Here is a 19,864-nt window from a genome sequence, read left to right as displayed (position 1 = left end):
TCGTAACAATAATTTCTGTTTCAGTAACCAACGACACAAAACAAAAATTTATATTAAAGAAAATTAATTACATAGAAAATAGGAAACCGCCCTTGTCCATTCTACTTATGAATCCCGAAATTTCGTCCTGCCAGACGAAATATCACAGCAATATCTACAATATTATGTGTAATATTCGCTACTTTTGAGACGTTCTTAATATTAAAACAGAATCAACATATAATACCGTACACAAACAAAGTGATAAGTCTAAAGTTAAAAATATTTACATTATAAGATCAAGATGAAAATAGAAAAAGGAAGTAATTTTAACGCTCCTTTGCATGAAGATTTCTTAACGAAGACACATAAAAAATTGTTCTTTATTTCTTTAGTTGAAAAGGGTGACAAAGGAAATGAATTAAATTTATTTTAGACAATACGAGTATGTATAAATGACAATAGAACAATGCATTTCATAGATGGCACTAAATTTGGATAAGTAATTAAGATAATATTATAATTAAAGGTAAATTTGAAAAGACCCCGATAACACAAATTGCACTTCATAAAGAAACAATAAGAGAAATATCATAATGACATCCTTTCTATTATTTCTGGAAGATGAATAGGGTTTAACACAAGGTAAAAGTAATTAGGTCCGAAAAATCGGGTTTAAGTATGTATGACCACAACTAATTAGAACTTTAACGCCTGTATAGTATCTTCATTCTTGAACGTTTGACAGAGTGGTATTTTAAAATTTATCTGAGCACGGGTTTTGATTTTGTGTATACTTTTTTTTTAATTTTAAAAAAATTTGTTTCTGGTGGTAATGTTGTGGTGGTGTTCAGAAAAGGTAAGTTTCCAGTTTTCTTAGAATCAGTTTTACGTTTCTTTGACCACATATGGCTATATATATGTTGATTATTGGTGACTGAGTAAAATTAGACTAACTGCTTATTTTTTTTGCGTTATCTTTGCTACAACTATTGTAGTGAATGAACTTAAAAGTTTCTTTTTGATTTTCTTACTCTTATTTATTTTATAGTTTGAAGAGATACATGGAAAAATTCTGGCAATTTTTTAAGAGATTGTTAATAATCAAAACAGTAAAGCCTTTAAAAATCTTGAAACGTTTTAGGAACAGGTCGATATTGATGATTTTTTCTTTTAAATGTTTGTAATTGTTAAGTACCTATATACTTCCTTTTTAATTTAAGGATGTCGGGCCGATCACTATGTAATAGAAGCTAATGCGATCGTGCGTCAAAATTATGCAGTTGCAAGTGGTATAAAAAAGAGAAAACTTGTACCTGCAACGTCCAATGCGCTGGAAATGAAACAACTAAACCAAAAAAATTACATATCCGAATTCAGAGATGGACGACCTTACCAATGATGCATCATTTAAGATTTTAAGGGTTGCACTGTCAGAGATGCGAGACAAAGACATTAGTGAGCAAGTTTTATTTTAGACACTGTTTCCTTCCATGATCAATTTGACGTGCCAAAGCGTTTTTTGAAAATTATTTTAATTTACAGAAATAGCTATGTATGGTTTCTAATGCACCACCGTATATTATTTAGCTTCGGAGAATTAACACCAAAATCTCCCCATAAAAATTGTTATAATAATAAATGGGTAGATTTTGGTGTTATTTCTCCGAAGCTTCTTAAGCACCCCATTGAGAGTCATGGATCTTCACAATTTCAGTATATCATTTAAATAATAGCCATATAATTTATAGCAAGATCAATTTTTTTCACGATATTTATCAACATTTTTTTCTTTTTTCGTTACTTTACAGTTCTTATCTCTTTAATTTTACGGAAACTCGCAAGAATCTATTTGTTTTACGTTCAAATATGATTATAATTTACTTGAGATTCTATTAAGACAATACATACGTATTTCGTTATGTGTCCTTTAAATGGACGACATCGAAGGTTAGAGAACTAGGAAAATTAACTTGCAGCTATTAGGAATTAACATTTCATTTAGACTTTTATATTCCTATTGCAATATTATTTGTACGTAAAAGGTTTCCAAATGAAAAAAACCTTCATTGTGAATTGGTACAATAAAACTGGGTAAATAGGTTTAAGAAATGTCAGGTGACAGTTTTGCTGATAGACCGATACCAGCGTTTAGCAGCACCCGTCTACTTGTGAACATGAGTGCATGGACAATTTACATCACGGATGAGTGTCTTTTTACCTTTTTTTTGTTTTTTTTTTTTAAATAAATTTTCATTCATGGTGCCTTTAGCAAGTGTTCTCATGTTTAATACTGAGATTACAATAAAATAAGTACTCAATTCCAGATTTTGAGTGATATGGATGCTATTAAAGTGACCTAAAATCTCTACTTCTTTGATATGGTCCATTCCATTTAAAAAGGTACATATAGGATTGTACGTATGAATTCTTGCCTCATAAATACTATTCAAAAATTATTCCTCTACAAATTGTATGGCTATTGTTTAACCAACATAAATATTTAAGTGCATTAAGCCAAAATCAAGGAAAATATCATCAAAAATGGACTTGTCCCTTAGGCTAAAATTTGATTGTTACACAAAGTTGATAATGGATAAGAGATTTAGGCGGTGCAAACTATACGGGCGCGTAACAATGGAGTTCGGTACAACGAAAAGGGGAAAGAGATACTTAATCTATGAAGGATACATGTACCTCTTTGCTAAGAACCTTAAACTCCAAAACTGCTCATCATGGCTGTGTCGAGCGAGAAGAGCAAAGAAGGATTCATCGGCTCTTAGTTTAACATGCAATGCCAGGATCTGGGTCAACGATGACAAGGTAAGATTAGCTAGGTTCGGCCCTCCCTTGCAAAAAATTTAGTTTATCAACCTCTTCAAATTTCAATTTTACTCTGGAACCAACCACGGATATGGTCGTTGGCCTTTCCAGTTTTACTACCCTTTTGGGTTTTTAATTGTTTTCCGTCGAAAATGTACGTGCGGTGGGAAATGTGAACTCTCTTGACGATAAGTATGCGGGTGCAAAAGTGTCCAGACATCAAAATCTCAGGGGAGCGAGAATTCTGGTGCGAATTATTCCGGTGCAAATTTCCCGGGTGCGAATTGTCCTGGTGCGAAATGTCCGGGAGCGAATTATTCGGATGCGAATTGTCCTACAACCGGCCTGACTACATTGGCCGACTAGTGAACAAAATTATGTCCATTAATTTAACATTGCAAATCTGCACTCCATAAATTATCTGGCCTATGACTAGCTCTACATGAAATGTTGTTTCTCTTTAGTGATCATTTTATGTGATAGAGTGCAGATTTGCAATACTCAATTAATTGATTTATAAAATGTTTTTGCTAAAAAAAGTCACTTCAGAAACTTTGAGATATACCTATTTTCAAAGAAGGAATGATCATGTGCAAAAACCATTTCATTTTGTACGCAAGCGTGGGGCTTAAAAGAAGGGTCCGATTACATGGTCTTTCCAGAGACACCCAATTTTCAAAAAATTTAGAAAGTAATGACATTTTCCAATAATGCACAATGTACCTAAAGCATTGAATAAAAAATTAATTCAATGCTTAAGCAATGGTCAAATGATAAAAATAGTAATACTTATAGCTGACAAGTTTTTCATAACAATTTATTTGTGATTCACAATAATCGTTTTCTATTTTTGGTATCTTACATTCAAGAAATAAATAGAAAAGAAAAAGTGAGAACCTATACTATATGCGAATATTGAGAGAGACAAACTTCAATTTCATCAAGTAATAATTTGAAACCGAATTTTGATAAAGCAACGTTAGACATGACATGTATAGGTATAATATAAATTAAGAAATACCTACACACTCGTATAATGGTACGTATAAACTGGAGTAAGATACCTACACTAAAAAATGAACTAGGAAACATCAAGTATAACAGTACTTAGTACCGTGTTATTACAAGAACTCGCTATTCCTACAAATTCCAAGACGTAAATAGTAAAACACGCTTTTATTGTGAACAATGCTTATCAAAGTAAAGTAAAGTTAACATCAACAATCACAAACAGAGTTAGTCAGATATACTGTGTTCATTCAGTGTATGGTAAATGAATTTGACGAACTACAAAAAGGTTAGCCAGTGGTTCTCAACCAGCGTTCCGCGGAACATTGGTGCTCCGCGAATGCCTATCAAATGTTTCGCGAAATATAATTATGTAATATGTTACCTCTTAATTTAGTCAGTTATTATTTATTATAAAATATGTGTATTATTGAAACGTGCGTATTTTTAATTATTTATTTTTAATGAGGGTCACTGTTTCTCACATTAGGCCTGATATTGACAAAATATGCCAACAACATCAGGCACAAGTGTCCCACTAATAAACTTTGTTTCTTATGTTACTGTTGGTTTTATATATTTTTAAGTTTCAGTTTGAAAAAAAAATACATTTTGTTAGTGACTTAAAATAAAACTTACTTCTTGATCAATTTTCGTTTGTATTAACAACTCGCATTACCGCCCCCACCTCGGCATTAGGTGTTCCGCGCGATTTCATTTACAATCTATAATGTTCCGTCACCAAAAAAAGGTTGAGAACCACTGGGTTAGACACAGGTCTATGTAACGACGATAGAGCACCAATCTTATAACATTGATCTACCTATTATTTGTTTTCCCAGTATTGCAATTGGTAGGTACTCAGAACCATTTCTACATAGGTCATACCCAATATATCGTGCAGAAATCACAACAAACGTGCATTCCTTCCTACTGCTTAGACGAGTGCTTTGTGGTATTATTAAAATTCTCTATAGATGCGACCTCCTCGATAATTCCAATCGCGTTCTTGACTTTGTGGTATTTATAATACCAATATTCAATGCCAAATACAATGGCAGCTATGAAGATTCCCAAAAAAATAGTTGCGAAAAGTCCACCAATGTTCTGAAAATTAATACCGCCCGTATCATTTTCTGGTTGGTCACATTGTACTTTAAATGGATTATTATCCCACCACTTTTTCTTCAATTGCAGTAATTCCCCCTCACGTTGAAAATGTAAAATTCTATTGGAAATAAATAAGAGAGTGAATATTTATAAAAGAAATTGGCTATACTCACGCCGCATTGAGTTGGTCTCTTAATGGAGATCCTTGAGGTACAGCTAACGCGTATGGTTTCCTGAAGAACTCTTCTCCTACTATTCTGACGTCACAGGAAGTAAGCGCCAAATACTTTATATCCGTAGCGTCACCGATGTAAGCGAATGGTCTGGGTTTTGCTAATCTTACTTTATCAACGGCCTCTGCGAACGTCAATGGCATATGACCGCTCATGATTCGATACATTTTAATAAACTGCTCCTTTATGGGATAATCCCAAACCGCTAACTGAGCGCGCTGAAAATTATTTAGGCTTGAATTTAGGCTTGAACTCTTCCAAATGCTAAAACAATTTAAATATGAATTAGAGATTTTTCTTGTCAGTAGGTATCTAATTTACTTATAGAACATTTTTTCAATCTCTGCCATTCGTCGAAAATAAAGGTCGGCATCGGATCCCTGATGAGGGGCGTACTGTACTTTGAACTGTTTTGCCAAGTCATCAAGAGATTCCACATATTCTTCTAATCGCGAAATGGTCAGAAAGGCGGCTAAGTTGGCTGTGTAAGAAGCAATAACAATAAATCCAAATAACCACCAAGTTGCCGCCAGCATTCGCCCGGATAAGCTTTTGGGGACGGCACCTCCCCCTTGAGGTGTAAGCGATGTCAAACAAAACCACAGGCACTCCTTCAAATTAAATTCCCTTTTGTCTTCATCATCTACGTATTTTAGGCGATTGTTTGAGTAGCTGTATGGACTAAAACGCTCATAAATCCATAAGAATAAACTAAAAAATCAGATTTTAACATGACATTGGTGGACGTAAAATTACCTTGTTATAGTAAATGATGAGAGTATACAGAGCCACACATCATACTCCATAACAGTCACAAATTTGAACAGGGAGCTATGAGGCGTATTGTACTTCATTAAAATTGCAAGGCCAACTAATTCGTAATAAGGAACTGTAAAATCTATAGCAGTTTCTCTTTCTGACATGAGCGGCATTGCGCCCAGGCCTATTTCAGCTTCTCTTTGAATCAACTCCTGAACAACACCATTCCATTCTCCACTGTCGTTAATGTACCCAAACCCTCCATTTTGTACCGTGTGGATTTCGTATTTTATGTTTAAATAATTCGCGATCTTATCCATTAAATCAATGCAATAACCAAAATATCCCGTTGTGTTATTGAAATATACAAATGGCGGTTGCTAAAACAGAGTGGAGAAAGTAACAAACTGTGCATTTTCTTTCCTTACCACGACCGTAACTACCCGGTGCACAATATCTGCCCGATAATTTACCATGTTTTCAGAATTCTGGAATACGATATTGCTGTCACGCGTAGCGTTCCATTTCCCTAATTGTATCACAGATGCGTTGCGGGATATATTATTAAACTCAACAGCAGTAAGATCCATGGTGAACATGTAACTCGATTCGTTATCGTTCATGTATAAATCTCCAAATGCAGGAGGGATTGATACCTATAACGGTCCTCTATAAATTTGTAATAATTGGGCCCCCACAGATTTACAGGTAAAATGTGGCTGGAATATCGAATACCCTTCGCCAAACCATGAATACTCTATCGTCATTCGTCAGGTTATGGTTGCTAATTCGTGCGTTACAAATTGAAATTTTCAATGACCTCTTTGTATATAAGTGATTGGTATAATGTTTGAGATTACTCTTTTGGGCGGATGAGGTTGAAGGTACCACATGCGTACAGTCAAGCAATTCGTATATCCAATTTGGGACTGCCAATGATTGTGACAAATTCAAAAACTTTGGATGTGTCCTATGTAAACAGATAAAATAAAAGTATATAGAATGTTTCGCTTGGGAGCTTAAATGACTCAACATTCTTTTTCCCAGCAACCATCATACGAAAGGATGCAAGTTAGTGGTTTTATCCATATTTTCTTTATGTAAAAGGCGGAAAGCGGTTACTATGAAGGGTAGAAGGCGTGTTTACCCCCCCCCCCTTTCAAAAGTATCACTTGACACCACTAAAGCCATGCGTATGCAAAATTTGAGACCAATTGGTTGTGGTATGTGAAAGTTATGCACGTTTTACTTTCAAAAACAGCATCTCAAGAAATAATTTATGTCCCCCCTTAAGACAGCGAAATTTGATGGCCGTCTGGCACACCTTCAAGGTATAGGCTTCCTACTGCAAAAAAATCCAGGACTCTAGGACCGTTCCCCTAAAACTTAGTTCAAAGCGGCAGAAGTAGGTCCGGACGAACGGACGCACGGACAAAACGCAAACAATAGCACATTTTTTTTTAATTCTTAAAAAATGCGCTAAAAATACAGTATATGATTTTAGATATCACAGTTGCTAGTGGTATCTACAAACAATGTTTCAGATACTTGAACAAATTTTTGAGCCGCTCTCCCAATGTCCAAAGTATTGTTTAATCTCCACTCGTATTTCTTCACCTATTAGCCTGTGGATAAGAGCTGTAGCGCTCTCTGTGGTGTGATTGTGTGAATTGCCAAACTGAATAACGCAAGACTATTCGCCTGGTAGATCGTCGGGAAATTTTGATCGAGAGTTTCTCTTCGGAATATGGATGATCACTACACTCATTTTATCTGGGCATTCTAAATTCCTGGAAGTATGCGTTCTTTTTCGTTGATCATGAAATTTAAGAATTATGGTTTTGAAATGACAGTGATACTGTCGTTTAAAGGTATATCGAGATTTACTACAAAATTTTAGCTGTCTCTTTTGCAAAATATTGATTAACAATTTAACATCGACGAACGTACATTTGTCAGACGCCTTACTTGTGGCGACGTTGAAATAAAACAGATTAGCTACAATCACGGTTATTGTATTTAGCCTTATGTTGCCAACTGTGCAGTTCTTAAATTGCTGTCATCATGAGTAATTACACATCTAGACATGCAAGAACATTTCCTTTTAAATTTTGAATGAAAAATACGGATAGGTAAGTAAAGTTCCGCAAGTTCCGGAAATTTCAAACTCACGAGCTGTATTCGGCATGACAATTTAAACGAATACAAGATAAAATGTCCCTGCGGTCTATATAAAAGCCCACCTTCAAATGAACAAAGATCGCCATTCAATTTCGGTAATTTGTTACAATTCCATTATCACTATTTATTACAACTGTTATTGTTGTAAAACTCAAAGCTAATTTGACTCTAAGTCCCGAACTATTAGTGAAAATCATTGATGTTTGATTTAGTTTTATTGCACGAAATATAGAATTTAAGCGAATTTAGCTAAGTGTATTTAAAGAAGGACGTGTGTAATTACAATTAGGTATGTCATCAAAATTTTAACGAATCCGAACGAAATCTGAATAAATCTTCCGGCAAAGTCGTGCGCAATTATGAACGTTCGATATGCATCTCGATTCGTTTAATCCCGACGATACACGACAACTAGCCAAGGGCGACTCATCACTGGACCACTCGCTAGCGCTACTGACTGACTCACCACTGCGGCGGCACATCACTCCAATGGAAAACACATTGCCAGGTTCTATTCAGTTTTGCATTTTTTTCATTTATTGTTAAACACAATAGATCATCTATAATCATCCCTAAACAAGTTTATCGAAATACTGTTTTTTATTAATAGTCAATATTTGAATGAAAGCCACAAATACCTGTTTCTTTTACTGCATTTTGCAATGACGACATCTTCTGTAATGACCTAGTTCTAATGTAATTAGTAATGTCTGCTAACATTTTCCAATATATTTTTTATGTCAGCGGTTCCACGTTCTTCTTCGTGGCGAGTTGTCCATTGGCGAGTTATCGTAGTGGGGAGTTATCAAGTCAGTGGCGAGTTGGCGCGTTGGCGAGTGGTCCAGTGGCGAGTCGAACCGTGTCCTTAATCCCTATGTGCAATAAGCACTGTAAGCAATGCATTCGCCAAGATTTAAGTATGTCAACTATCACATTTATGCAATAATTTTCTTGGGGAAAACGACTGAATTCATTTCCTGGATGCCCATATGCGCATTTTATTTTTTGTTTTTAATATTGTGATCTCCGTAGTGACCCTTAACCCGCTAATGTGCGTAACGGAGCATCGGAAATGGGTACCGACAAAGGAAAAGTGATAGGTTTCAAGGAGACATTTCTGTCTGAATAGTCAAAACTTTCCTAAATAAAACATGAAAAATCATGTTTTTTAGTGATAAAAAATGAGTTTGGATTCATTATATTCGTGTTCTTGGGTAGAAATTTAGAAAATGCAGAATGGATACCTACCCAAAAGGGGGTAAAACGATTAGTAGGTATTAGGATTAGTATGTCATAGGTTGCTCAAAACATGGAGCCAGAGAAGCTACATAATTCCGTATCTAAAATGTTTAAAAAAATGTCTACATTTTCAACATTTAAAATTCAGTAAAAAATGTGCTAGGTAGCCAGTCCTTGGAATTGCATCGAGCCTGCAGGTCCCAACTCCCATGTGAGAGCTTGGAGCTAGTTAGCACATTCGAAGCCAGGATTCACTGGGTTCATATAGCGACCAATACGCAAAATGAGCCCCGTGTTAGGAGTGAGTTATGATGGGTTTTTACAATAATTATCAACAGTTCACTACATTAGATCGTTAAGAAATAGTCAATAGGAGCAAAGGTTTATTATGCGTCGCTAACCTACGTTTCTATTGATGCGATCTTGACCTTTATGAATAAAACCTTAGAATGTTTTGAAAATTCCGATTACCTCGTAGCTACCTTTCTGGACTTATCTTCCGCTTTTGATTGCGTCTCGCACAAAATTCTTCTTAATAAATTAAAACGTATATAATTTTGATAAAATAAGTGTGTCGCTCATTAATTCTTACTTGTCTGGTCGATCGCAGTGTGTACGTTTTAATAATGCGCTGTCACACAAATTACCCATTCAAAGAGGGGTTCCTCAAGGAAGTATTCTTGGGCCCCTATTATTTCTAATTTATGTGAATGACTTCCCCGCTTATGTTTCATTATATAATGACTGCATTTTGTATGCAGACGACATCACTCTTTTTAAACAGGGTAAATCTGTTCAGCAATTAAACGGTGAATCCGAGTATTTAGTGGATCTTGCAAATAAGTGGTGCATTGCAAATGAATTAAAAATCAATATTTCAAAAACACAACACTTAATTCTCTCCCTGAGAACACATAATCTTTTAACACCACGCTATGTCAAGTTCCTGGGACTCTGTATTGACAGCAAATTGAGTTTTAGTATGCATGTTGAACATGTTCAAGCAAAATTTAGCTGTAACTTATTTGTCCTACGTCGATTAGCAGATAATGTCTCAGCAAATGTCTTAAGACGCGCTTACTTCGCTTTGTGCCATTCTTTATTGACCTATGGTATTATAGTATGGGGAAGCTCTTCTTCCAGTGGAGATCTTTTTAGACTTCAGCGCAAGGCACTAAGAGTAATTTCAGGTCTGGGCTATAGAGATGATTGCAGACAGGCATTTATAGATTTAAAGATCCTTACATTGCCTTGTCTGTTTATTTTTACCTGCTTGTGTTATGCTAAGGCAAATCTCGCTAAGTATAGGCAACAACATCAGATTCATGCTCACGATACACGTAGCAAGGAGGATTATCGTTTACCCCTTTTAAGATTAAGTATATCGAAAAAAGGTGCAGAATATATTGCAATAAAATTTTATAATCATCTACCCGATACTATTAAGTTGCTTAATGAAAAGGTTTTTAGCAACAACATTAAACAATTTTTGTTGTCAAAGGCGTTCTATTCCCAAAATGAATATTTTAATTTCAAATTCGCCGAAAAAATTTAAATTTATGTATTAGTTTAGATCTCGGTTTAGATTTTTGTGTAATTATTTTTTATTTTGACGATTGTATGTAACTTTTTTCGGTTACTTAAACATAATAAAAGTTATTATTATTGTCGGTGTTTCTTGTGAGAACTCAGGTCTAGCCTGGTTAACTAATCGCACGGATTAAAATCAAGTAACGATTAGTGTCTGTGTCTGTGTCTGGTGAAGTTATGTAGGGTTCTAAAGAAAAATAAAAAATAAAATAAATATTCACACACTCACATTGGAAATCTAGAGATAGTATGTAATTCATACTTACCAACATAGCTATTAATGGCCCCAATAGTCAACGCTATCAGGAAAGAAGAAAACAAAACAAAAATATCATTATAATAATTCCTGTAATTTTATTAAATAGAGTTTATTGTGTAAGTGTTTCTTTGGCTTTGCGTTTGGGTTGAATACGAGTGGGTTGTGATAACGTGGTGTGTTTATGTGAAGAAGGAGTTTTGTGTTTTTTAATTGTATTTATGGTGTTTCTTTGTTCCTGAGGTCGTATTTGTGAGGTTGTTTGGGTTTTTGGTGGAGATATTGCAGTATTTTGTGAGCCTGTGGTGCTGTTAAGGTTTTTGCGCTTCGGTTGTATACGAGTGGGTTGTGACAATGTGGTGTGTTTCTGTGAAGAAGGAGTTATGTGTTTTTTAAGTGTGCTAGGGCGTGTAACTTTATTGGGTGGACCTGTCTTTGTAGTGCATGTTGCGTTACTTGTATTTATGGTGTTTCTTTGTTCTTGACGTTGTATTTGTGTGGTTGCTTGGATTTTTGGTGGAGATATTACAGTATGTTGTGAGCGTGTAGTTCTGTTAAGGTTTATTATTATTATTATTATTATTATTATTGGCTATTTCTTAATGATTTGATGTAGTGAACTAATGATAATGATTCTATACACCCATCATTACTCTGACGGCCAGTTGCACAAAAAAATAACCCAGGATTATTGTTTAATCCGGTATTAAGACATTTGATTGGCTTTATATTGCAGTAGGCAGCCAATCAAATGTCAAAATTCTTGTTTAAACCCAGATTTGGCAAATAATGTAGGATTTTGATTACAATTCGCGTTCCTGCAACCGGCCGTGAGTGTGTTAATGTTGTACAATTAGGATAAATTCCCAGAGTGTTATATCCTCTGTTTACATTAAAACAATTTTATTTTCGCATACTTACACGATACATTCATTCGACACCCGCATTGGAGTGGTGCAATGCACTGCGGGATGTATACCTACCTATTACCACAGCTATTACTTACACGCCGCAGAGTAAGGTTAGTAAAAGTTAATACTAACATATTAGTAATGGAGCTCATGTAATTAGCAAAGCACTAGATGACTATAGATGAAAGAACGAACCTATCGCTATGGTCATTTTTAGTAATACCTTTTTAAAATACTGACGAAGGTCAACATCTTTGCGGACAATTGTTGTGTTTAAATCCCCGCATTTACTGTAGTTGGCTTTTATAGGCCATTCCTGGTCAGAAATCAAATTCCTAACGCAAAATTAAGTCAGTAACAAATTCGCCAACTAATAGACCTTTTACCTTAAAGACATAAACGCCCGAAGTGCCAGATCAAAGTAAAATGCCGCTGCTAAGTACGGCTTGGTCGTCAACATGTAGCTATTTTGAAGAAAATTCGTTCTGTTCAGGTATTGATTAGCAATCAATGGTTTTACGTAGATAATCGTAGCATTTTTAGATTTACATTTCAGTTCTTCATTATCTTGTGTTATGGCGTGCCAAGCGTATCTCCTTGTCAAGTAACCATTGTCATCCGCGGCATCTAAAATCCTCTTAATTGTTTGTACGGAACCCAAAATGAAGACGTTAAATAAATTGTGGCGCTGTAAAACTCGCAATTGTTCATTGAGCTCTTTAAAATTTACACCACTGATAACATGTCGCACTGCAATATTTTGAAGTAGTGATTTGTATTTATAATCCATAACTAAAAACAGGTAATGGTCAATAGTGCTGTATTAGGGTGTGTAAGTTTACCAAACGTATCATCAAAAAGGATCGCCAAATCTGACATATTCTGAAAAAGAACAATTTTTTCGATTATTTCCAGGATTACATCTGCAGGAGGAACAACATGTATTAAATAATTTTGTTCTTCTTTTGTAAGGTTCTCCCATGGTAGCGATCTTCCGACGCGATGAAAAGATCCGCTGACTGTAGGAATGCCCAATGTTCGTGAAAATCCCTTCACCGCTTCTGAAGCTATTCCTGCTTTCGATATATCCAACACTAAATGCGGTGGTGAGTTCGCTTTCAGCATTGATTCATACATACTGCACACTGTAATTTAATATTATTTAATATAATCTGATTACATATATTAATTAAATCAAAAACTTGATGATCTAAGAAGCAAAAAGTCAATCATAAGATTATACAAGCACAAGAGCTTTCATTGTTGAACGAACCACCGAACCACCAATTGTAATTTTGATTTTAAAAAATGCACATTGCAAATCACGTCCATTTAGATAGGTAGAAGGGAGTTTAATGGAAGGTTTACTTTAGTTTAATATTTACCCCCGCATCCCCAACCACTTTCGGCGACACACCATTTTAAAGGCCATAAAATCCTATGGATATGGTATTATACACGAGGATAAAGGAAAACAAACCATCTCGTGGAATTTAATTCACTCGATGGTTGAAACTTCCCTTTATCGTATCGTACAGTAAGTAACTATAAACTTTTCTTATGTTTCTCGTAGGGATAAATATGTTTTTAATTGCTTTTTTACTCAGCTGAGTCCAATCAACCTCCCTTAACTTAAGGAAATCACTACTCAATCTGGTCGATAATATAATTTAAACTCTGCTAAATTGTTGAATAAATTGAATAAAAAAAATAAATGAAGATTTCTTCTTTTGTTGTTCTACCAGGATTCTAACCCTCTTCTTACGATTTGGGGTAACGTATTAACCAAAATACAATTTACTGGGGATTCTGTAAATTAGATTGAATAATAAAAGCAGATCTAATAGATCCCTAAGTAATCACTTTTGCTGACTTTAATATTGCAACGATCTTGGCATAGCCATATTGAGAATCTTCATCTTAAGGCGTTGACACATCTTTCTGCTTAAAAAAAGTAGGTTCATTAACTAAACCTCTAATCTGAATACGATAAATGATCCAACTAACTCGAAAAGAAATTAACCTTCCCTTAAATCTCTTACAAATATTGCTGTGTTTATTTCGTTTGGCAGGATGAAATTTTGGAAATTTTAATTAAGAGGGACAAGGGCAGTCTCCTTTTTTGTGTAATTAACATTCATAATTAAATTATTAATTTGTCGTTGGTCTATGTGACGGCACGGAAATTATTGTCATACGAGAAAGCGGTCAAGATTGTTTTTGTTTACCTTTTTATTTTATTTAACGTAGAAATTTCTGAGAATTTATCTGTTATCAATTGTAAATGCTTAATTTAATTGACAGATGGATGCGATTTATCGCTTTTCTGTGTAGTTAAAAGAGATGAATTTTTATTTTTCCTAGTATTTTAGTTAATTAATGTCTGATAAGAATTTGTTTAGTAAAATTATTCGACCTCTATTGTTTTGGTTTTTTAACGTAAGTTGAGGGGATATTTTCTGTTGTCAACTGTGTATGATTGGTTGTTAGAATTTTGATTTTCGGAAGAAGGGTTTCGCCTTAAATAAGATGCGGAAGAGGGAGAGGGTCACTTTTGGCCAAGTTCAGCGCGTAAGTACGTTCTGTTGTAGTTTTAAATCGCGTTTAGCGACAGTCTACGTAGAATTACGTCTCGTTGAAATTTTGAATCAGCTTTTTGGCACGAGTCACCGCCAGCTAGTTTTCATTTGAAGTGACGGCCAGTATTGAAAGTGTGGTCTTATGTGAGTGAGGGAGAAGTTTCGTGTGTGAAGCCGGAAGCCGAATTCGCGAGTAATTATTTGTCTACGTTGTGGCATTTTGAAGTTTTGGCCATCTAATAAGGTAGACAGTTGAATAGGAATTTAACACACTAAACCTTCCCCATACTTCTTTATTAAAAATTGTGAATAAAATCACATAGCGACTATAGTTTCGACCTAAGTCAGTGACTTAGACATATATATATATACATATATATATAGACATATATATATATATATATAAACTGTCTACTTTCTGACCCCGTTTTGAGCTTTACCACCATGGATTCCCACCAAGATCTAATAAGGTGCTGCAAGGAGAGGTGTTTGTTCGGTGCCCCCATGTTGTCAACGTGACTCAGTTGGAAGTCTACCCGAAAAGAAGATGCAGCGATTACCTACCCGGTCTTTATAGTGTAAGTGTTTAATCGAGTGTTTAATTGAAAATTGTTTTTGTGTTTTGTGTAAGGATACCGTTTCTTTGTATTACATTTCCCGGACATGTAAGTCTTAATTTTAGTCTTATGTGTATCATTTTCCTTGTGTGTGTGTGTTACGATTAAATCGCACTTTTGTAACTTTCACATAAATTTTTGTCTGTTTCATTCTAACGACTTCAGTTCTAATTTACCTGTGTTTGAATTGCATGCTTGCCCAAGGTCCATTTTAATTATTCCAAATTTTGCAGTTCAGTTTGGAGTTTAAGGTATTTAGTCAGACTCACTATCTCTTAGAAGTTAACATGTTAACTGAGAGCAGAGTCGAATCTCTTCTCTGTGCTGGGGAGAAGTCTTATCCCGTATTAAATAAAAAAAAAGAAGAGCTAGCTAGGGTTTTGTTTAGGTGGTTTGTGTACGGTCTTTCTGGTCTACGGACCAGTGCACACAGCATTATTATTTGGCGCTCAACGTGGGGCAACCAGCAATATATACAGGGTCCCTGATAAGTTTGGAAACGGTCGATTATCGAGGAAAATATACAAGATATGAAGAAAAGTTCTATGCAAAAGTTTTAGGGTTCTTCAATGTCTACGATTATCAAAGAGTATACGTTATATACTCTTTACTACTATCGAAGTAAAAAGTTTAGTCACTTCACTTTCTCTAATGGACCTGAAAAATAGGGTTTCTTGAACGTATTTCGCTATCCTAATTTTGGAACATGTTTACTTACACATAAATAAATGATAATTCAAACAAAATTAGTTCAATCGATCCACTAGTTTTTTTTAAAAAAACGTTTAAAGTGAAGCTACTGAACTTTTTACTTCGATAGTAGGCAGTAGTAATTTTAATTACACAAATTGCATTTTTTCTAATAGAACGCCCTGTATGTATATTATTCGATATTTCAATTCTTCTCTTAATGTTAAGTAAAATTTCTAAGAAGCATAATGGACCCCACATTCAATTGTTTCCAGGTTATCGAAACGAAACGATTGAATTGAGGTACATTAATTATGCTCCTTACAAATTTTGCTTAAAATTGGATGAAGAATTGAAATATCGAATGATGTATAGGGTGCTCCATTTTAAAAAAATGCAATTTTGGTGTGCCACGTCTTTATCACGAACCATGCATAATTAAAATTATTACTGGCTACAGTAGACATTGAAAATCCTCAAAACTTTTGTATAAATTTCTTTTTGATATCGTGTATATTTTCCTGGATAATCGACCGTTATAGACCGAATAGCGTAGATATCCAGAGATCCCTTTGTAGTAGAAATTTTACTGTAACTACTACCATTGAATTTATAACTATATGCTACTACCACGACTATGTGTTAAATAAAAATAAAGTAGTTCATTTTACTTCTACTTCTATTATTATTACCTACAGATACCTATAAAAAAGTGGTGACGAGGCTTGCGAATAAACTACGTGTTATAAATAGTGTGCAAATGAGGCGACACGGGAGTCCATGCTAAAAATTACCGTGTCCGATGGCGTGAACAAAAAAGAAGGCGAAACCATACAAGAATACCTATGTTTCTGCTCTTCAAAAACTTTCATAAAATTGCAAGTCTGGTTAGTACCTAAAACTTTCACTTATAATTGCACAAGAGGTTTGTATTTTACCGAGTAAATTTGGGTTGTTTAGGTAATGAAAATCTGTTACCTAGTAATTAGACGAGAAAAACTGTCAACTAATAAAAATGCGACACCGCAGGTGGAGCATTTTTAGGTTGACAGTTTTTCGAGTCCAATTGCTAAAAGGAAACAGATTTGAATTGCCACAACCCAAATTTACTCGGTTTAAATACAAACCTCGAGTGTAATTCGGCAGGACAATTTAACGAACAAGAAATTCACCAAATTAATCAATTATTGACAGACGTCAAACTAGTCATATGGGAAAGGATAATGCGATATTGGTTCGAAAATGAATAAGTGAAAAAACCACTAGTGCATTTGTCGCTGGAAAAGTTGCAGGTAACTTTTGCCGCTGTCAAAGTGACAATTTCACTGCGGCTTATGCGATTTTTTATACATGAGTTGAATTGTCTTAAAAAATCAGTTGGCTTTCGGTTTACGTAACGAGTTAGGTACCTTTTAATAACATATGAAAATGCTACCTCAATGGAAGTCAGATTCCGCACCCTAGTTCGGCAAGAAAATGCTATCGCTGTGGCAGTGCAGGGTTGCGGACCACCTGGCGAACAACTGTCCTAAGATAAACGTTACATGTTTTTTTTTGCAAAATTAAAGAACACATCAAGCAGGTTTGCAGAAAGAAAGTAAACAACACTACAAGTCAAATTGAATTAAACCAAAATATCCAAAGATGAAGACATTCTATATGTAGATTTGAATACAAGAGAGAAATTTACTACTGAAATCAACATCGAAGGTCGATTTCCGTACTGCAATGTTTCCTACTTACGAATAGAAAATTATTAAATCTAATATTAATCGTAACTTAATCAAATTTAATAAATTTCATTAAAATCAAGATTTCGCGTACGTTCTAAAAAGAACAAGTTTTTTCTATACAAAGTAGGTACGCGTTTTACAAGAATTGGAAATGGAATTGGAAAGATGATTACGATCGGAGGATTGACTTCTGCAAAATTAAGGTCCCAAAGAATTGAAGATCCTATTGTAATTTGTTTGAAAGCATCTGCTTTAGCGACGAATGTACTGTCTCTAGTTAATGAGCAAAAAAATAGCTACCGCCCCTAGTTGTTTAATCATAGTCATATAGTTACTTTCGATTGACTTTTCCGTACACTGAAGCACACTGCTGGTAACATACTTTTTAGATTCCTTCAAAAGTAATATCCTCCCATCCCATGTTATATAGTATGTTTGGGAATGAAAAAAATTCTATTTCATTTCATTAAAAAATCGCGTGTTTGCACTACAAAAAACGACGCTACAGAGGCAAATATGCGGCACCTGAGTTATTTTTGAAATGTCCGAAAAAAAAATATAGTGCTAAGTCTGGGCCAGTAGGGTGGATGCGGTAATTTTGTGAACCTGCAATTAATAATCATGGGCCTTTTTGCCATCTATTTAATAGGCAAAACCCCCTCACACCCCAAAAATGCATTGATTTCTATTTTGTGGAAGGGTGCCACAGATCCGCGTTTCATCGCCTGTGATAATTCGTGAAACATAACTGGCATCGTTTACCAAACCATCCAAATGCTCCAGACGTTTTTTTTTCACCAGTTCTTGGTCTGGCGTAAGTAGTAGTAGTAAGGGGGATTCGTGAGCAGACTTCTTCATGCCCAAATATTCGGGTATGCTGTTGAATATTGTACTTACAGACTTCTTCTAATTCGAGACTATTTTTCATGTTGAAAGACCACGAAATTCCAAATTTCGTCGAAATCAGATTTTTCTGGCGCCCGTTTAGGAGTGACCCATCTGGAGGTAGGAATTTTGGAAAAAAATGTCCAAAATCGTAAAGGTTATATCCAGTACCTCGTCCAGTACCCTATATTCAAAGACGATGCATTTCTTAAGGGTTACCCTCAAAAAAAGCCTTTGCGATCGTCGGTTTATTTGAAAGACTTGCTAGTTCTGGTCCCCGCTATCACTCGTTTTTTTTTAACAACTCTCTTTGTATAAACAAAACAGTTCAAATGTTTATGACCTACTTGCATGCAAGCTAATTAAGGCTAGGGTCAACGAGCGTTTAAAAAAACCGTGGGTTGAGACGGATTTTGTTGCTACATGTTATTTCTAAGTTGTGAGATATTAAAGTGATAGACCTTGACAGTATAATGCAGCACCCTACGTTGCTACTTCCGGGATATACGTATTAGGCTCGCCAGAAGAGAATGCCGGTCACAGCTTCATGCCGGTCTTACATTCGTATGCTTTAAAATGAAAAACATTGTAGACCGGAATGGAATTAAATGTTTTGTGACCTGCAGTCTTTCCTGGAGAGGGTTATACGTTATTTTGAAGCTCGTATATTCCCTGTTAGTGCGGGTATTAGTATTTTTGAAGATATTTACTATTTTTAATAATTGTATTTGTGTCCTGCGTCAGCGTAAAGGCCACACTTTTCAGATCAACGTACAAGTCCTCGACTCTTTTCACATATTCTAACGCCGTTTGTACTGACCGTTGAGCAAGTGGTTGGTGCCTACCGTAGACGTACACTAAAACAAAAAGAGGCTATTATAGATAGTATTGAATGATAAAATAACTCGTAAAATAATAATAAAATGCGCACGTGCAGAAAATACGATTGGGTAAAGGTATCCAAACACCACTTAGCCCTTTTCCCCAAAGACAATCAAAAATCTTTATTGATTATCTGTACACGCACGAATGGATAAAACGAATTTTTAATACGTAACCTACAAGTTGATTCACGCATGTGCAAACCCAATTTTTAAACTCATGCTGCATGCATAACCATAGCTTTTGAAATAATGCGCATATTCACTTTGATTGGCAGTATGTGTTGTAACATTTTTTAAATATTTTAACAACTAAGAAAGTTGAAACATAACGGCAAAGGAACCTATATTTTCAACATAATTCTTCCTTTTAGCCCACTAGTGCATGTA

The 19,864-nt window shown here is 35.1% G+C and overlaps 1 protein-coding gene across 1 annotated transcript; it reads right to left on the bottom strand.

The window, feature by feature from the left end:
* Nucleotides 1-3,982: 3,982 nt before the first annotated feature.
* LOC116167163 (ionotropic receptor 25a-like) lies at nt 3,983-12,773 on the bottom strand. The gene is made up of 7 exons (XM_031482407.1): nt 12,476-12,773; nt 12,313-12,424; nt 6,341-6,568; nt 5,910-6,292; nt 5,475-5,864; nt 5,094-5,417; nt 3,983-5,038 (listed from the first exon to the last, which is right to left on the bottom strand). Exons 1-7 carry the CDS (start codon nt 12,547-12,549, stop codon nt 4,741-4,743), a joined length of 1,809 nt encoding a protein of 602 aa, XP_031338267.1. The 5' UTR covers nt 12,550-12,773; the 3' UTR covers nt 3,983-4,740.
* Nucleotides 12,774-19,864: the final 7,091 nt, after the last annotated feature.

The sequence above is a fragment of the Photinus pyralis genome, unplaced genomic scaffold (genome assembly GCF_008802855.1).
Source record: "Photinus pyralis isolate 1611_PpyrPB1 unplaced genomic scaffold, Ppyr1.3 Ppyr1.4_LG3b, whole genome shotgun sequence".
Classification (NCBI taxonomy): domain Eukaryota; kingdom Metazoa; phylum Arthropoda; class Insecta; order Coleoptera; family Lampyridae; genus Photinus; species Photinus pyralis.
The sequence above is the reverse complement of the archived record's forward strand: the minus strand, read 5'-3'. Positions and strand labels throughout refer to the sequence as shown.

Coding starts and splice junctions, on each gene's coding strand:
- LOC116167163 (XM_031482407.1), bottom strand. CDS start 12,549: ATGTTGACGACCAAGCCGTACTTAGCAGCGGCATTTTACTTTGATCTG. Junction 5,418..5,474: donor ATTGAAAAAATGTTCTATAA/GTAAATTAGATA, acceptor AAATTGTTTTAG/CATTTGGAAGAGTTCAAGCC. Junction 5,039..5,093: donor AGAGACCAACTCAATGCGGC/GTGAGTATAGCC, acceptor TATTTCCAATAG/AATTTTACATTTTCAACGTG.